This window comes from Erigeron canadensis, chromosome 5 (assembly GCF_010389155.1).
Source record: "Erigeron canadensis isolate Cc75 chromosome 5, C_canadensis_v1, whole genome shotgun sequence".
Taxonomy (NCBI): domain Eukaryota; kingdom Viridiplantae; phylum Streptophyta; class Magnoliopsida; order Asterales; family Asteraceae; genus Erigeron; species Erigeron canadensis.
In genome coordinates, this window is record NC_057765.1 from 24,585,255 (window position 1) to 24,604,422 (window position 19,168).

General features: G+C 38.2%; 1 protein-coding gene across 1 annotated transcript; it reads left to right on the plus strand.

The window, feature by feature from the left end:
• Nucleotides 1-10,320: 10,320 nt before the first annotated feature.
• On the plus strand, nucleotides 10,321-11,418 carry LOC122601388 (uncharacterized protein K02A2.6-like). Its single transcript, XM_043774151.1, has one exon. It carries the CDS (start codon nucleotides 10,321-10,323, stop codon nucleotides 11,416-11,418), a length of 1,098 nt encoding a protein of 365 aa, XP_043630086.1.
• Nucleotides 11,419-19,168: the final 7,750 nt, after the last annotated feature.

Below are 19,168 nucleotides of genomic sequence, written 5' to 3' on the forward strand. Positions count from 1 at the left end.
ATTGTTGTTCTGGTCGATAGTTATTGCTTCTAGCTAGGATGATAAGTAATTAACTTGCTGTTATATGTGCATGCCCACTCACTGATTATATAGACATGTATATATGGATGGTGAACATGTAGTTAATATACAATTAACGTTTATGTGATTAATTGGTTATTAAGTTTTTTAAACAAAAACAATAATTAAATGATTATGTATTGATATAAATAATTAATATATTCGATGGTGCATGTGGTCGCTTACTCGCTTCACGTGGTTAATATATAATTAGCGTGTATGCACATGATTAATTAGTAGGTGCATAAGTAATCTAAGTAAAAACAATAGATGATCGATTATTATATACTCCCTCCGTCCTAATTTAATTAAATGTCAAAATTTGACTTGTTGAGTCTTTCTTCTCTTATTTTGACCGTAATTATTTTTGTTTGTATAATATCATACCTAACAAAAGTTATATCAATGAAAAATACATCTAAAGTTCAATCTATCCATATATGTTACATCAATTATCGTATTACACACATAAAACAATTTACGGTCAAAGTTACGAAAGAAAGACTTCAAAAGTCAAAATAGGACATTTAAATTGGAACGGAGGGAGTACTGTATTGATTTTTAACTAGCCCGCGCGATGCGGCGATACTTGTAACAATCGTGGTTCCTGACCTTTTGACCATATGTACAATTTAACTAACTATCGAGTTGACCAATATAGTTCAAGTACAATTTGGAGTTCATGTAAGTGTAATGTGTCCAAATAGATCAATTTATCGTTTAAGATATATGTGCTAGTCGATATCATCGTTGGTGCAAATCGAACCTAAACCTTGAGATGACATTTATATCTAATTGGCTTTACGGTACTAGATGACATTAAATCTAGTTAGCAACATGAAATGGATCCTCCATGGGTCAAACCCATGACCCATCACCCAACTAACTTCCTTATTTATCCAACCATCCATTCATTCCTTCCCTTATCTTTTCTTCCTTCCTTTCTTCTTACAAGAAAAACACACACACACACAAATGTCTTTCTCTCTCTAAGATTCTTACACCAAGATTATGGTTTCAAATTGGATTAGTGCTAGAAACATCATCTATTACATCTCCTTTGCATCATATCAAGATTTGGGTCATCAAAAAAGTGCAAAAATCCTCCATTTGGGTCAATTTTCGGGTTTGAACAATTGTGGTGATTTTGGTAAGTCAAGTTCCTCCCAAATCGATTATTTTATGTTTGTAAACTTGATTATAGTCATAACTAACAAAACTTGGGACAAAAATCGGGTCAAAACCCTAAAGAGGGCAAAATTAGGGTTTATGTTACTAAAATTAGGTCAACAAACGATTTGAGTCAAGATTGATGTTATGAATCAAGATTATGATGTGGGTTATGTTTAATGATGTTAAAATATGTTTGATTTATGTATAAAAATGTGTCTTGGAGCTTCCTTAGTCGATCTTGAAGTCAAGAATCTGCCCAGTCAGAGCACGAACGCTCAGACAGACGCACCGTGCTTGTGGCCGTGCTATGTGCCCAGTTCTTCCCGTACTGCAGACGCTCACACGGCCGACCGTGCGAGCAGCCGCAGTATTTCTGTTCCTTCCCCAACTTTTTCGTTCGGTTATCGGTCGACTTTTAATGATCCAAAACTTGTTTATTGGTCTTATATTAACATACTAAGGTTAACAAAATTGGTTAAACACAATTCTAAACACTTTGATTTTCAAGTGGAATTTTGGTGCTAAGTCATTGAACCGTGTCTAACCAAAACTCTTCATTTGTCATTTAAACGTTCTCGAATGACTTATAAAACATCTTTAGGGGAAATTGTGGTATAGTATAACTAGTATTGACCATGTCTTGTATTGTGACATATATTGTTAGGTTGTGGACTTTTGACGACCATTGGGCATTCGTAGCTTGATATTAACTTGCTATTGCCGATCAAGGTGAGTTCGTAGCTCCCTACTCGTTTGAGATTCGGGCTGAAAAGTGTACAACCTTTGTGTGATTACTTGTTTGTTTGTACAATTATGTGTTTCCTTGATTGATGACATAGTTCAATTGTGCATACGTTTGATTTCCTTGATGATGACATGACTTGATTGTGCATATGTTGAGTGTCTTGAGTGATGACATTATTTGATTGATGGAATTGTTAACGTGTAAATACGTGGTTATTATATGATTATTGTATGTGCATGTTTGGTTGATTATCAGGTTAGTCGTGCATATATGGAAGACGGTAATACTTTCGAAAGGTTGGAGATGTGGTGGGAAGGCTGCGGGTGACCCTATATATAAGCATCAAAGGCCTTTCAAAAGTAGTATCGTACGAAGTATATACACATAGTGTTTGTTCCTGGGTGGGCATTGATGGTCATGGTGCAATTGAGTACAATGAAGTACATTACGCACAATTGAGTACAATCAGGTACATTACGTGTAGTTGAGTGCAATTGAGGGACATTGATAGACATGTTGGGCGTTATAGAACTTGTTAGATACTTCTTGATATCATTATTACTTGTTCTTGTTTACTAAGCGTATTCTAAATACCTTGCGTAGTTCATTATGTGAGTACATATGTGAGGGTCATTGATGGACATTGATTGATTATGTATTGTTTGAGTATGATTGATTTATTTATGATTAGGGTAGTTGTACATACATGGAAGACGATGATACATTTAATGAGTTGGAGATGTGGTGGGAAGGCTGCGGGTGACCCTGTATACAAACATCTAAGATTCCTTAAATGTAAAGTCGTATGAAATGTATGTGCATTGTGCATGGTTGAGTTGATGGACATGATGACAATAAACGGGTACTTACGTACTTGATGACATTAAACGGGTACTTACGTACTTGATGACATTAAACGGGTACTTATGTACTTGATGACATTAAACGGGTACTTATGTACTTGATGACATTAAACGGGTACTTATGTACTTGATGACAATATTGATGACAATAGAGGGACAATGTGTGCATGTGCAATAAACTGGTGCTATACGTACTTGATGACAATTGGATGACATGAGAACAATTGAGGGACATTGATGGACATGTCTGGCATTTTAGAAATTGATGGATATTTGTTGATGTCGACATTCTGTGTTCTTGTGCATTATGTGTGTTCTAGTTATGGTATGATTGTGCAATGGATACATGTGGGTCCAGGTTGCGTTACGAGCCAACCTATATTGAGTACTTGCGCCTTTTAATGACTTACTGTAAGTGTGTTCCTTGTTCATTTGCTTAGTTCATATTGTGAATGGCTTTGGCATTAGATCCTCGTCATTCGCCCCTACGAACTCACCAACCTAGTGTTGACCTTGTTTAGTACACTTTTCAGGTAACCTTGTGAATCCAAGACGTGATGGTTGATGGATGCTTGCGCTAGAGTTTGGGCTTAGTCTTACATGGATCAAGGATTCATTTGCCTCTATTTGCATTATGCTTTATGTACTTGTTTGTTAATGATGGATTCACCGAATCCCTTTATTTTCATATAGTTCATGTCCTACGATAATCCCATGCATACGCTATATCTTTTCAGTAGTATTTCGAGCCTAGCTCGGGGTGTTACAATACTGACAAGTGACAATGGGCGTTGGTGGTGGTGACGACAGCTGTAACGATAGCGATAATTAATTTAAAATTAATTGATTTAAAAGAAGATAATTATAGTTATTTTGTAGGTTGAAAATACGTTATATGTTATAAATAATTTCATTAAAGGTATTTATAGTTATATTAGGGAGAAGGGTGCAGTCAACAATATGAATCGGCTCCTTCCATCGATATATAGGGCATGTCGTCTCCATTGTACCCCTTTCAACGACTCTCATCAGCAATTAGCATCGCTTCCTTCCATCAGCTACCTTTGGCCGATGCTAGTGAACTTTGGGTGTGATATTTTCATGGTAAACAAACAAAAAAAACATAAATATATACATATGTACTCCCACATACATCTCTATCTCTCTCTATATATAATTCTCTATCTCAAAGTGCATACGTGGCATGACACTTTGCTCGCCACATCATCTTTTTCCTACGTAAGCTGTCACCTGTGCATTCGTTTTGAAGAAATACTTAAAAATATAATGCAACAATGTGGGAGCCATGAGTCGAACATCATACCTTCGACTATCAAGAAAAACATGCATGCCAAGTTGCAAACTTGTCTAAAACTCAGTTGGTGTCAAAATTCCATCCCAAAACTAGATATAGTAATACTACGTACATATATATTTAATAAATATATTATGAAGTCCTTCACTTGATGGTTTAACCCACAAGTGTAGAATACAACAAGTCAAGTAAGCACTAGATAGGACTAGTATGAATGCGACAAGTCAAGTAAGCACTAGATTGGACTAGTATTACAATAAATATAAATGCAAGAATATATATAAAGTAATACGTACTTAAGCAATATAAAGATAAGTAAGTAAAGTAAATGATGAGACACAATGTAATTTTTCAAGTGTATTCTATTTATTGATGTTAAATAAAATACAAAGTTGTTGCGGAACAAAGATATTACAAAGTAAGTATCTAAACAACCTTATGAATTACAAGTGATCTAATATTTGCTAAATAAACTCTTTTGATCGAAATACTTAAAGTTGTGAAGTATAACTGTTTAGATCGAGAGTATTTGAGCAAAGACACCAAATTGCAAAAGTGTAATTTGGACGAGGGAAGTGACTTGGTATTTATAGGCAAAAAGAATGAATATAATATTCTTTTTGCCATAAAAATATAGTTACATGCTTTTAAGAAAATTACTTTAATTCCTTAAATGCATTGATTAAAGTACAAGAATAAAGTCACTTGATAATGACTTGTATTCTAATTAACCAACCACCTTTACATGCGTGTAAGGCTTTTAACAAAAGACAAATGGATTGTCCAGTTAAAGACATGTAAAGGTATAAAGTCAATTCCTCGTAATCAGTGTTCAAACTTTTAAGGTCTAGAACACGGTCAAGGACTCCAGTCAGGAGATCTGATAACTCTGCCAGTGAGCTCCGCTATTTGTCAGACTTCTTTCTTCAGACTTCAGTCTTCGACTTCAGTGGAAAGATCTTGACTGCAGTGAAGTCCAGTGAACAAATTTGGTGGAATCCAGATTCCTTTACAAGTAAGTTGTTCACTGGTCTTCACATAATTTCTGGACAAATCTTCAAAGGGCTCCAGTAGTCACGTCTGGAGTGAGTCCAGTAAACCTGGACCTAACATATATATGTCTTCTATTATATATTTTTTTTATATTTAGTTTAGTAATTAAATAATTTCAAAAATAGAATTGTTTTTTCCCATAAGATGGTACTAGAAAAGACAAACTAAGGAGGACTATGTTCGGTTCAACCGATCGTCGGTGACCAATTATAAGATAAAAGAAGTTTTTAAATTCTCTATTAAAAATTATAAATTTACGTATTACGTGAGAAACCCTTATAATTGAAGGAAAAAACTCTCACATGCTCACTTTATATGAAAATTAAATATATATGATCATCTTAAACATGTATAGAGTCAAACTCAAATATGAGCAAACATTAGACCTTTTGTGAGTTTCCATCTATAGGTATTAAGTTGTTTATATATATACACCGGTAATATTATTTCGAGTTGAAATTTATTTCTAAATATATGCATGATTGAAAGGATTTATAGATACATGATACATCTTCTTCTTTCTCTCTCCCTCTCTCTCTCTCTCTCTATATATATATATATATATATATAATTCTCTATCTCAGTTTGATGATGTGACCTAGCTCAGAGTTCGCCAAATCATTTTTTCCTACGTGACATTCTCACGGTCTCGTCCATCATAGGTTGACACGTAAGCTGACACCTATGTATACTTGACAAATTATCATCTAGTCAACAGCCACATAGCTTTTATTTATTATAAATATATATCATATTAAAAAGTCATAAGCATGATTAGATCCACAATCTCAATCTTTTAATTTGAAAGATAAATCACTTGATCTAATGAGATTTTTGTTTATATTTTGCAAAACATGATAGATATTTGGTCTAAAATCCCACGAAACTAATTAAAACTATTATTTTTATAATTAGATGACTATATATATAAAAGAGATATATGGTAATAGTTTCTTACCAAAAATATTTAATATTAATATATATTATGACATAAATTGATTAATAAGAATTCATCATAAATACATATTGATGACATATTCCAAATTTATAAAAGTTTCAATATTTTAAAGATTTTATCTAATTCTTATTAAAAAGTAATCATGATTCTTAATTTTTTAATATAATATCTTTTGAGATATAAATTTTAGTATCATCAAATTCGATGAATACATTGTCTTAACCGGGTCTGCCTAGAATGTCTACTTGCATTCCCCTATTATATCCCGCCTTTACCATCAGAACATTTATTAGCAAAACATGTTACTATTTGTAAATAATCAAGATGATAATTGTTGGTGCTCTATTTGTTGTTGTCTGCGTAGTGGTCGTCTTTGTTACCGTTTGCTTCAAATTATTACATGTTAGCTAAAAAAGATTGATTATCTACAAGAAAAAGTTTTTAGAGTGTGTAACCTCCCAAACAACTTTACTATATAAAAGAGCGAGATGGTTATAACTGTTTATAAACATATACAAAACATGTAATTTATAATGTATTCCCTTTTGGCTTTTAAATTGCTAACCATTATGATTTTTAGTTGTTTTGTTACATAACGAGTCACGGAGAAAAATGTTGTCTTAATTTAAGTTGAATTTGTGTTTCTATATACTCTATGTTTAATTCTTTGAGGGTGGACGTAATACGTAATGAGGCAAGGTGGTGATCCACCGGTGACCGGTTGGAACACCACCCGCCCTGTAGGTACCAATGGGGTGGGTAGCAAAGTGGTGATGGTGGTATCTGGTTTTCTTCTTATCCTCTCACCTTATTTGTTTTATCTTTTTCTTTGTTTTGTTTTTTGTCTTTTAAGTGAGGAGAGACGGGGAGAGAATGGTGAAATATTCATCGCTTGTGGAGGGAATGGGGGAAGACGAAAAAAAATGAAGACTCTATCCCGAAGTTTATAATTTTTTCCTTATAAAAATGTTTATTAGTTTGTCATTTGACATTTTACTTCATTTTATAAAAAAATATCTAATGTTTGTTGAATTATTTATTAGAAATTTATATTATCTCGTGCAACGCACGGGGCTAAACCTAGTACATATATATATATATATACACATACGATTTTCACCATGTTCGTCATCACCATATGTTCTTGTTCTTCTCCATTTTTCCGACGACGATTCTGTTTTCGGCAACCCATTTGACTTGTTTTTCAGGTGAGATACCTAATGGTGGTGATGGGTATGTTTTAGTTTTTCCATATCATGATCTTCGTCATCATCATTCGCTGGAGGTTCATCGGTCGAAAGGAACAAAATAGCATCGACGCTTCCATTTGGCATAGATAAAGAGAGAAATTATGGTGTGTTGTGAACGAAGAAGAAAAAATAAAAGAAACCATAGGAAAATTTACACATGGAACCGATGCTTCTTTTTTTGCAACTGATCTCTGTCCAGAACAATTCAGTCCGAGCTCAAAGTAGCGAAAACCCAGCTCCAAGGAAATATATAAGATCTCCGCCACGATTGCTAAGGTAACAAGATTACCACAAATCTCCTCAAGAAGGACACAAGATATTCATAAAGGAGGAAGAGATTTACCCTAATTCTCTTACTCTCCTCTCCAAGTTATTTACCCTCTATATAAATAGAGGAGGAAGCCCCACGGCAAAGGGATCATACACATTCATACGCATAAAAACCCCAAAAAAACCCCAAGTCGAACAAATCGGCTTAGCCATAAAACTATCCGGCGTAAAGCGGTCTCTCCGACCCTCTGACCGTAAGGGAATCGCCGCTAAACACCAACAACCCAACTCACACCTCCGGTTGAGCCATAGTGCATTTATTTGATCAAACAAATTGGCACCATCTGTGGGACCAACCTGAACACAAACCCGAACCCACCATCGATCAAAAATACTACATATGGCCAACCGAGACCCAGAAAGTGCCCAAAACGACAGTTATAGGTCGCCTTGGGCCCCTCAAAATCGGCAACAAAAGAAAGGATGCCAAGGATGTCATCACCGACATAACCTTTGGTTCCAAAGAAATCGACAAATTCTTAGAGGACCCGTTGGTAATACAGATCGCAGTCTGTGATATCCTGGTCCATATGGTTTACATAGATGGAGGAAGCGAGTGCGACGCCCTCTACGAGCATTGCTTTCTGCAGCTTCCCGATTAAATCCGGAGTTCGATAACTTCCCCGAAGGCACCCCTGAGCGGATTCGCAGGAGAGCGAACTTGGCCGATAGGGAAATTTGCCTACCAGTCCGAACTGGCCAATCCCCGACGATCAGGACGGAAAACCTAGACTTCGTTATAGTGAGGTCACCCTCGCCCTATAATGTACTGCTGGGGAGACCTGCTATGAAAAGACTGGGAATCGTTGCGTCCACGATCCACTCCGTGGTCAAGTTCCTGACTCTAGAAGGGGTGGGGACAATAGAGTCCCTCCGTAGTCCCGGAAAACACATTCACGATGTGAAACGGGCCTGGGAAGAAACGAAGGTTACTATCCCTATGACCACTGAACAGGACAAAGAGGAAGGGATCGCGATATACCCGGCTTTCCCGGAGCAGCTAATTCTGATAGGAAGACAGTTGCCCGCAGAGTTCAAGCCGAAACTTCGAAAACTGTTGGAAGACAACATGGATGTCTTCGCATGTGATTATTCCGATATGTCAGGGATACCTCGGAAAATACCAGTCTGGGGTAAGGAATTTGTAACGGAGCATAGGTTGAACGAACATAAGCACCTGACCCCCATCTATCAAAAGAAAAGATCCCTGGCAGCGGAAAGTGACCAAGTCGCATTAAAGGAAGTAGACGAGCTCCTAAAGACCGGGATAATAAGGGAATCAGTATACCCCACATGGGTAGCCAACCCAGTCATGGTAAAGAAGAGCGACGGAGGATGGCGGATGTGTGTAGACTTCACAAACATAAACAAAGCAACGCCAAAGGACTGCTATCCTCTGCCTGAAATCGACTGGAAGGTCAAATCTGTAGCGGATTTCAAATTGAAGTGTTTCCTAGACGCGTACAAAGGATACCGTCAAATACAGATGGCCAAAGAAGATGAGGAAAAAACGTCGTTCTATACCAGCAAGGGAATATATTGTTACACAAAAATGCCGTTCGGCCTTAAAAATGCAGGGGCCATGTATCAGCGGCTCCTGGACAAGGTCTTTCATCATCAGTTAGGCAGAAATCTAGAAGCCTACGTGGACGACATGGTCATCAAAAGCGAAGAAGACTTGTTGACGGACGTGCAAGAGACTTTCAACACATTGAGAGGAATCAACATGAAACTCAACTCGAAAAAATGCTTCTTCGGTGAGGAAGAGGGGAAATTTCTGGGATATTAAATAACGAAGAAAAGGATCTAGGCCAATCCATCAAAAGTTAGCAAGCTTTCGCAGCTACTCCTGCCAACCTCGATAAAGGAAGTGCAAAGTCTGAACGGGAAATTGGCAGCGTTAAGCAGATTCTTGTCTAAAGGCGCTGAAAAGCAACTCCCATTCTTTAAAACACTTAAGGGATGCATAGACAAGAAGACTTTCAAATGGACTGTTGAGGCCAACGAAGCATTCGAGCAAATGAAAAAATATATCGCGGAGCTACCGACTCTGACATCCCCGATAGCAGGAGAAACCTTATATGTATATACATATACATTGCGACATCTGAGGAATGTGTAAGCTCCGTACTACTGGCCGAAAGAGACAGGAAGCAAATTCCCATCTATTTCGTCAGCCGGATCCTGCAAGGAGCAGAAGCGCGGTATCCAGAGCTCGAAAAACTGGTCTTAGCATTAGTTCATATAGCCAGAAGGCTCCGACGTACTTCCAGGCCCACAACATCACAGTCTTAATAGACAAACCAATCAAGCAAGTGCTGCTCAAACCCGAAAAATCGGGTAGAATGGCCAAATGGGCTATCGAACTCGGGGAACATGACATAGAATTTCGTCCTCAAAGCTCTATGAAAGGTCAGGTGCTTGCAGACTTTATCGCAGAAACCTGACATAACAAGGAAACCGGAGATACGAGTCACTCAAGCACACTAACCATCACCGAAGAGCGTGATAGGAGCAAATGGCAGCTATATACAAACGGGGCATCAAGCAAGAGTGGCTTCGGAGCAGGCCTAATGCTAATAGGACCTGATCAGAAGGAGTACACTTACGCGTTGCGGTTCAAGTTCGAGACAACGAACAACGAGGCGGAATACGAAGCATTATTAGCAGGGCTCCGGATAGCGAAGGACATGAAAGTCCGACACATACATGTATATGTAGACTCGCAGCTAGTAGCCAAACAAGTCCAAGGGGAGTTCGAAGCAAAACAATCAACAATTAAAAAATATTTAGAGAAAGTTCATGAATTGATAAACTGCTTCGGGTCATTCGAAATAGAACACATAAGGAGGAACCAGAACCAAAAAGCGGATGCGCTTAGCAAGCTGGCATCCCTAACATTTTCTCATCTAGCCAAAGACGTTCTGATAGAGGTCCTCGAAGACAGATCAATAGAAGGGAAGGAAGTACTAGCAACAATCACGGAAGACCTGAACAACTGGATAACACCTATAAAGGAATATCTAGTGAGTGGGCTCCTCCTAGAGGATAAGAACGAAGCTCGGAAAATAAGAATTAAAGCGCCTCAGTTCAAATTAATGGATGGAGTCCTGTACAAGAAAGCCTCCCTAACCCCATGGCTGAGGTGCGTTGGGCCAAACGAAGCAAACATGATAATAACAGAAACACACGGAGGGATCTGCGGACACCATGCTGGCCCAAGGTCGATAGTAGCGAAGATACTGCGACTCGGCTACTACTGGCCAACTATGCATCAGGATGCATCAGCAACGATACAAGTATGTGTAAATTTCCAACTACACGCAAATGTCAGTAGGATGCCCAAACAAGACATGACCTCCGTTATCTCAGCTTGGCCCTTCGCGCAATGGAGAATAGACATAGTGGGACCATTACCAGCAGCACTGTCAGGACACAGGTTTTTGATCGTCGCGATTGATTACTTCACCAAATGGGTAGAAGCAAAACCGCTGACGGAGATCACAGGGAAGAACGTTGAAAAATTCATCTTCGAGCATATAATTTGCCGATTCGGGGTGCCACACACCATCATCTCCGATAATGGGAAACAATTCTTGGAGGGCACATTCCCAGATTTCTGCGGTTGGTTAAAATTACAGCAAAATTGTACCTTCGTATATCATCCCTAAGGCAACGGAATGGTCGAAGTAACAAATCGCGACCTAGTCAAAGGTATTGAGAAAAGGCTGGGACCTACTCGAAAAGGATGTGTCGATGAAATACCCTTAGTATTATGGGGATTAAGAACCACGCCAAAAAGGGGAACAAAAGAAACCCCCTTCAGCTTGTTATACAGATTAGAAGCAGTTTTATCGACGGAGTTCCAGGTCTCCACCTGCAGGGTATCCAACATGGAGACGGAGAACAATAATGAGAATCTACGGATAAACCTCGACATCCTGGATGAAACAAGGGAAATAGCGGCGATCCGAACAGCTTCCTACCGACAAAAAGTAGAAAACTACAATAATAAAAGGGTACGGAAGTCAACCTTTAAGCCAGGAGATTATGTGCTCAGATTAAATAGTCAGAGCGGTAAAGAGGAAAGAGGAAAACTTGGCCAAACATGGGAAGGACCATACAAAGTAACCCATGCCTATGGCAACGGAGCATACCACTTGGTCGACATGGAAGACAATTCAGTCGGAAGGCCATGGAACGCAGTAAACCTTCGCCGTTTCTACCACTAAGGACAAAGCTCCAAAAAATATGTATCACCCAATTTGGAGCAAGCCTTTTAATAAAAATACAAATTTTTAAGCGAACAGGGTCGCAACCTTTCGCACATAATAAATATAAGTACGTACAAGTAATTAAAAAATACCTGAACGTTGGAGTAAGAGGACGCTCATTAAATCCAGAGTAAGAGGACGCTCATTAAATCCAACATAACCACAACACAAATCTATATATATGAGTATAGATAAAAGTTTGGTTAAAACTCAAGCACGCAGATATAAGTCTTTAAACAAAGATATAAATCAAAATGTGCAGAGAGTATAACAAACATAGATATTAATGTTTAAAAACATTGATTAAGATGAGGAATGGGGCTTCTTTTGGAGCAACTCTTCGACTGAGGCAGAATCATTGGCAGCGATATCTTTCACAAAAGGGAGATCTGTGCGGGCAAGGGCATCTTCGGCTGCTAGCACTCTTTCTGTAGTCTGATCAGCAAAATCCGGAGCCAGGGAAACCAACCCATCCCTGGCTAGCTGGGTCAGGATTGACACTCTCTCCTGAGCATGATTGACACTCCGCCAACAACACACCAGCCTCCTCACTCCTGATAAGCTCAATACAGACATAAGGGATAACCTCAGATATAACCCTTTTTGACTTCAATTCTGCAGCAACAGCCCTTTGATTAGCCCCCGCCAGTTGGCCCTCAAGATCAATGATACGGGCGTCCCTCCCATCTATGGCCTTCTTACTTGATTCACAGTAAGTCCCCATATGATTGATCTTCACTTGAGCATTCTGCAGTTGTTTCACAAGTGTGGTACATTGCTTTTGCTGTTAAGGCAATTGCCACTTCAGATAAAGCTGCTCATTCTACAAACGAGCAATAAAAAACTGCTCCCTATGGCAAGAATCACAAACTGAAGAACCCTCCTCACGGCCATGTCTCCTCGGGTTAGCCAACTGCCCCTCCATATTTTCTTGTTGTTGAGCCAATAAACGAAGGCGAGCACCTACAACCGTCCCCACCAAAGTACTCATATACACAAGTTGGTTATGAGAAGCCTGCAAGTTCCTTGCATCTAAAGCCATGAGTTCCCGGATCCAATCCTCTGGAACGAAACGAAGTAAAGCATTCTCCACTACATCAGGCCCAGGAACATCTGTGGCACGTAAAGTAGAAGCCATAAGCAAACACTGAAGAAAGGAAGATAACAATAAAGGAATACTTACTAAGAGTCAACTCCCCAGGCTGAAGTTCACCTAGCAGCATCGTAACAAAAATGGACTGTGGTTTTGTCCTTTCCTTTGGGGCCTTGGAAGATGACCTTGATGAAACCTTCCTCTTCTTGGAAGGAGTAGCAGTAGGAGGGATCTCTCTCTCAACATCCACAATCTCGTGATCAATAGGCTCCACAGATGACAAATTTGCAGCAATAACAGACACCCGAGGCTGACATTCCAACAAGGGACCCTTCACAAACTCAGCCAGTGTAACCTCTAAAAACAAAACAAAAAAAAAGAGAGAGAGTCATGCTAAGAGATGTGAACCCAAGATAAAATAAGTAAAAGATAAAGTAAAAATGCACTTACCAGTGCCCCTAACACAAATTCTGGAATCAACTCCCTCGGGCCACTGCTTCAGAATACTGACCCGATGCAGAACAACATCAGGATAACGGTCCAATTTGACTGGATTCTGCAAAAGATGGTGATACAGGGGTAATTCAAGGGCATGGTGGGGGGGGGGGGAGCAGCTTCCTTAAACTTAGTTGGCTTCTCACCAGCCATCAACGGTTCATGGGCTTTAGGAATCATGGAGCACTCAATAAAAACAAACTCATTCTTCTACCCATGTACAGCAGTGCTACCGGGAAGAAATATATCAACCTTGGGTTTCTTTTGAATGGTAACCCAATCACCAGCATCACATAAATCAAAACAGGCAGAAAATAGATCCACGGTTGGTTCGCCATCAAGGGCACGTCAGAGGATTTCAAAACCAATAATACAGGCAACGCCGTTGGGATGCATATAGGAAAACGGACAGTTGTAGTGGCTAAGGACATCAAGAAAAAAGGGGGACAAAGGGAATCTCATGTTCCCTCGAGTTACATGGGCAACATACAAACCCACATAACCCTGAGGTGGGTTTGCAACAGTTTGACCAGACGACGGTAACTGAACCGTCTTATCACAATCTGACAAATAGGTGGTGCAAAGCCACAGTAACCCCTCAGGGGTGATAACGGAAGAAAGATCACTACGCCCTACCTTTGTCATTTCTACGATGATTTAAAAGGAAAGTTACAGAAAAAGATACGAGTTACCTGGAGATGGCGAAGAAATTAGGGCAGAGCGAATGAAGCGATTAGGGAAATGATCGGATCGGACTCGCAGGTAAATAAAAGGTATTCCCTTTCACTATTTTTAATTTTTCATTTTTGACCCTCGAGATATTTTGAGTCTAACAAAACAGCCAGTTGCTGCCTCTTTCCTTAGACTGGGGGGCTTGATGATATACCCATACGGAGATCTAGCTCCGTATCCGAAGCAGGAGCAGAACTACCTTCGAATAAGTAAAACATACCCAGCCAGAACGGAACCCGATCTCCGTCCAAAACAATTCACTCGGAGCTCAAAGTAGCGAAAATCCAGCTCCAAGGAAATATATAAGATCTTCGCCACGATTGCTAAGCTCTGACATACTCGGACATAATTAGGTAACAAGATTACCACAAATCTCCTGAAGAAGGAAACAAGATATTCATAAAGGAGGAAGAGATTTACCCTAATTCTCTTACCCTCCTCTCCAAGTTATTTACCCTTTATATAAATAGAGGAGGAAGCCCCACGACAAAGGGATTATACACATTCATAGGCATAAAAAAACCCCCAAGTCGAACAAATCGGCTTAGCCAAAAAACTATCCGGCGTAAAGCGGTCTCTCCGACCCTTTGACCGTATGGGAATCGCCGATAAACACCAACAACCCAACTCACACCTCCGGTTGAGCCATAGTGCATTTATTTGATCAAACACACCTCTTCTTCAACTGGTGTGTTGATACAATTTTTTTTTCCATTCACATGTGAAACGTTATAAAAATATATGTTGCAGAAGAAAGTTTTTTCAAAACCTTATATATACCCGTTTGTTCACATGTTAACAAATAAGAGAATATATTGATTCACAAGTTCACAAAAAGGATATTTTGAAGGTTTTTTAACAAAAATTTTTCAACAACATAATTTTTATATCATTTCACATGTGAATGAACTAGGAAAAAAACATGTGATCCAATATATAATTTAAGAGTGCTGCAAAAAATTTGTTTCTAAAATAATGAAAGTGTATATATATATAAATATATATATATATATAAAGAGGAAAGTTATTTTTAGTACAAGGGTTTGAAAAAGTATAAAAAGTACAAGGTATTTCCTTCTTCTTCTTCCTTCTTCTTTCCATCTTCGACCACCACCACCACCACCACCATGATCATCTCCGACCACCATCATGATCCTCCGGCGATGGCGACCATCTCCGGAGAGACTTACACATATGTTAGTAACTTACACATGTGTAAGTACAACTTTTTTAGCATTTTAGGGTTTAAAATTTCTTGGTTTTTTCCTTTGCGAGACAACCACCATCATCTCCGACCACCCCAACCACGGTGCCGGCGCCGGCATCAAGGTCTTCGCTCGTACCGTAGTAAACCGTCACCATCGCCACCCATTAAATCCATACGATTCCCATATGTTTCCCTTGATGGTCAGCTTAGAACAGATGAGGGCCTCTGACCCGTACTGTATCCACCCGAAAACGAACCTAATTCTCGCCAGGAAGTTAACTTACACATGTGTAAGTTGTACTTACACATGTGTAAATATCGCCGGAGACGGTCACTGTCGCCGGAGGATCATGGTGGTGGTCGGAGATGGAAAGAACAAACATGTGTAAGAAAACTTACAATTGTATTTTTTGTACTTTTTTAAATGTTTGTACTATAAATAACTCACCCCTATATATTGCCGATATATATATATATATACGAGACAAATTAACCGCGCGTTGCGGCGGTGAGATGGTGGGGGTGATAAGTCATAGAGTATGATAGGTCATAAGAGGTGATAAGTCATAGAGTGTGATAGCCAAATGTCTTAGCCGTCCGGGTTCCATCTTCAGATTTAAAAATTCGTCGAAACTATATCGAACGACATCTGTAATGAAAGAGCATGAAATTTTAAGAACACTCATGTAACACCCCAACAAGGCGGAATAATGGGATATCACAAGAAAAGCACAGCACGGCATGGAAATTAAGCAGAGACAAATCTAGATGCATTAAAAGGATTGGGAATCCCTACAACCTAGTCAATTACAAATCCGAGACCATACAAAAATGCACAAGGAGCACGACCATCAAACGTTTACAAAAGAGAGTACAAAAGATGGTATATGATCCTAAGCATAACCCATAAGCAGGGACAATGAATCACGGATCCACAGTAAAGTCCAAGTCCAATCCTAGTATGCAAACAATCAATTATCATCCAACACATCTTTGATTCACCTGTTCACCTGAAAAGTGTACTAAAACGGGTCAACATAAAGTTGGTGAGTTCGTAGGTTTAAATAATAAAGTCTAGTGTGTCGGGATAACAACCGTTAACGATATACGAGGATTAATAACGTTCAATAACGTGGGCTCAACAACCCAATACGTGAGTATAAAGATACCCATAACATGGATTCAACAATCCACAACGTGTGTATAAAAATACCCATAACGTGAGTATAAAGATACCTATAACGTGAGTATAAAAATACCCATAACGTGAGTATAAAGATACCCATAACGTGAGTATAAAGATACCCATAAAGTGAGTATAAAGATACCCCTAACGTGAGTATAAAGATACCCATAACGTGAGTTTAACAACCCATAACGTGAGTATAAAGATACTCATAACGTGGATTTAACAATCCATAACGTAAGTATATATATATGTAATAAACGTTTCAATAACACATATCGCAAGCAAATAATTAAGTAGTTATCATCTCGTTCAATATCATAATCAAATGTATCAACCGACAAGCATTTAACAAACGAGTACACTTCCCACCCCAAATAAAGTAAACGTAGGGGCTACGAAACTCACCTTGGCCTCTAGAAGTCGTTAGAAAAAGATTAAGCAGACGAGCGGGGAGCACAACAATCACAAACCTATTACATCAACATCTTATCATCACATTATATCCTAAACTATGCCACATTCCCAAGGATGGTTTGTAAGATGAATTTAGAACATTTGGTTAAAGATATAAAGGTTTTGATTGAACAAAAGTTGAGGTTTGACACTAAATCCGGACGTAGAAATCAAAGTGTTACACGCGCCATGTTATGGATCATTAAGATGTAATAATGAGTATGGGTTAAGCAACTAAGGTTTAAACACTTTAGAACACTAAATATACATGATTAGCAAATATGTGACATGTAGGAAAAGCATGTGGCACATAGTTGGCTTTTTCAGATTTTTGGGCAAATATGTGCCACATGCATCATGCATACATGCATGTGGCACATATTTGACTCTGTTCAGACTTTACACAAAAACTGTGGAACATCATTACTCAATGTGGCACATATTTAGCTTTTTGAAATTTTTGGAAAAATGTGGCACATGCATACCTGCATGTGCCGCATATTTGATTCTGTTTGAACTTTACACAAAAACTGTGGCACATCATTACTCAATGTGGCACAGCTGGGCATGTTCTTGCTCAAAACAGATTTCAACACTAAAATTGACCTATGAACGATTTTGGAAGTGCAAATACTCATTTTTAAGCATCATAAACGCATATAAACATAACCCATAACAAAAATCCGTCCATAACATCAACACAAGTTCAAAATCATCTTAATTCAACCAAAACCCTAAATGAAACCCTAGTTTGACTCAAATGCGGTTTTGACTCGATTCTTGACCCAAAAACGTTTAGATTCAACTAGAGACACGTTCAACAACATAAAATGATGAATATAAGGTAGCTTTAACTTACCAAATCTTCCACAAGCTTCTAACCCGTATTTGAGCTATAAAAGGAGATTTCTTGCACTTTGAGGTTTGGTCTTTTGATATGATGATTAGGTGATGATAATGATGATGAATTTATTGCAAATCTAGTTGGGATGTCATTAAATTAACTCAAGAATTTAGAGAGATAGAGAGATGAGTTGTGCATTTAGTGAGAGATGAGAAAGAGAGAAGGTGTAAGAATTGAATGGAGGAATGATTGGGAGGATAGGGTTGGGTCATGGGTGGTTCATGGATCATGGGTCGACCCATGGATCACCCGTTTACGTTTCTAATCAAATTTTAACGTCACATTACGTCATAAAATACGACCACATAGCCTCGTCTAGTATAAATACACGTTTCTAACTCATACATAAATACATGAACTATTTAAATCAGTTAGTATAATAAATCATTTAGCACGTTCGGGTCAACGAGTCGAAAATCAATTAAGCCACAAAGTCATGGAATTAAATCAAGATTATCCACGTTTAATATACGTTAATACGAGTAAAAAATCACAAATGTTACAACCCATATAATTTCTACGGTTTTTGAGATAAAAAATTTTGAATGAATTAAAGGAATAAAATGATTTACGGAGAAGAGAAAAAATAAGTGGTTGAAATTTGAGGAGAGAGAAAAAAAAATATGGCTGAGATTTCTTCTAAGGGTATTATGAATAAGTGATAGGGTTGTTTTGGGGTTTTCACTTACTTAAAGTTAAAAAAATGGTTGTAACAAATGCTTTATAATATAGTAGAGATAGAAATAGAGATAGAGATATATAATATATTAGATATTATTTTTACTCTATTATTAATAGATAACACATGGAACCAATTGGTAAATTGACAAGTTTTGGCTACTAAACTTTCATTTTTGGAAAAAGACTAATATACCCTCATGTGTTCGTCATGTGAGAGCGTGAACAGAAAAAAAAAAAGGGAGTCTGTGCGTGATAACAAAATTGAAAAAAATAGCCAACTTTAGTTATGAAAACTGTAATTTCTTCACTTATAAACTATAAGTGAAAAAACTGACAATTTAAGGTACCAATAATAGTCATGCAGCAAATGTTTATGATTTTGAACGTGCTAAC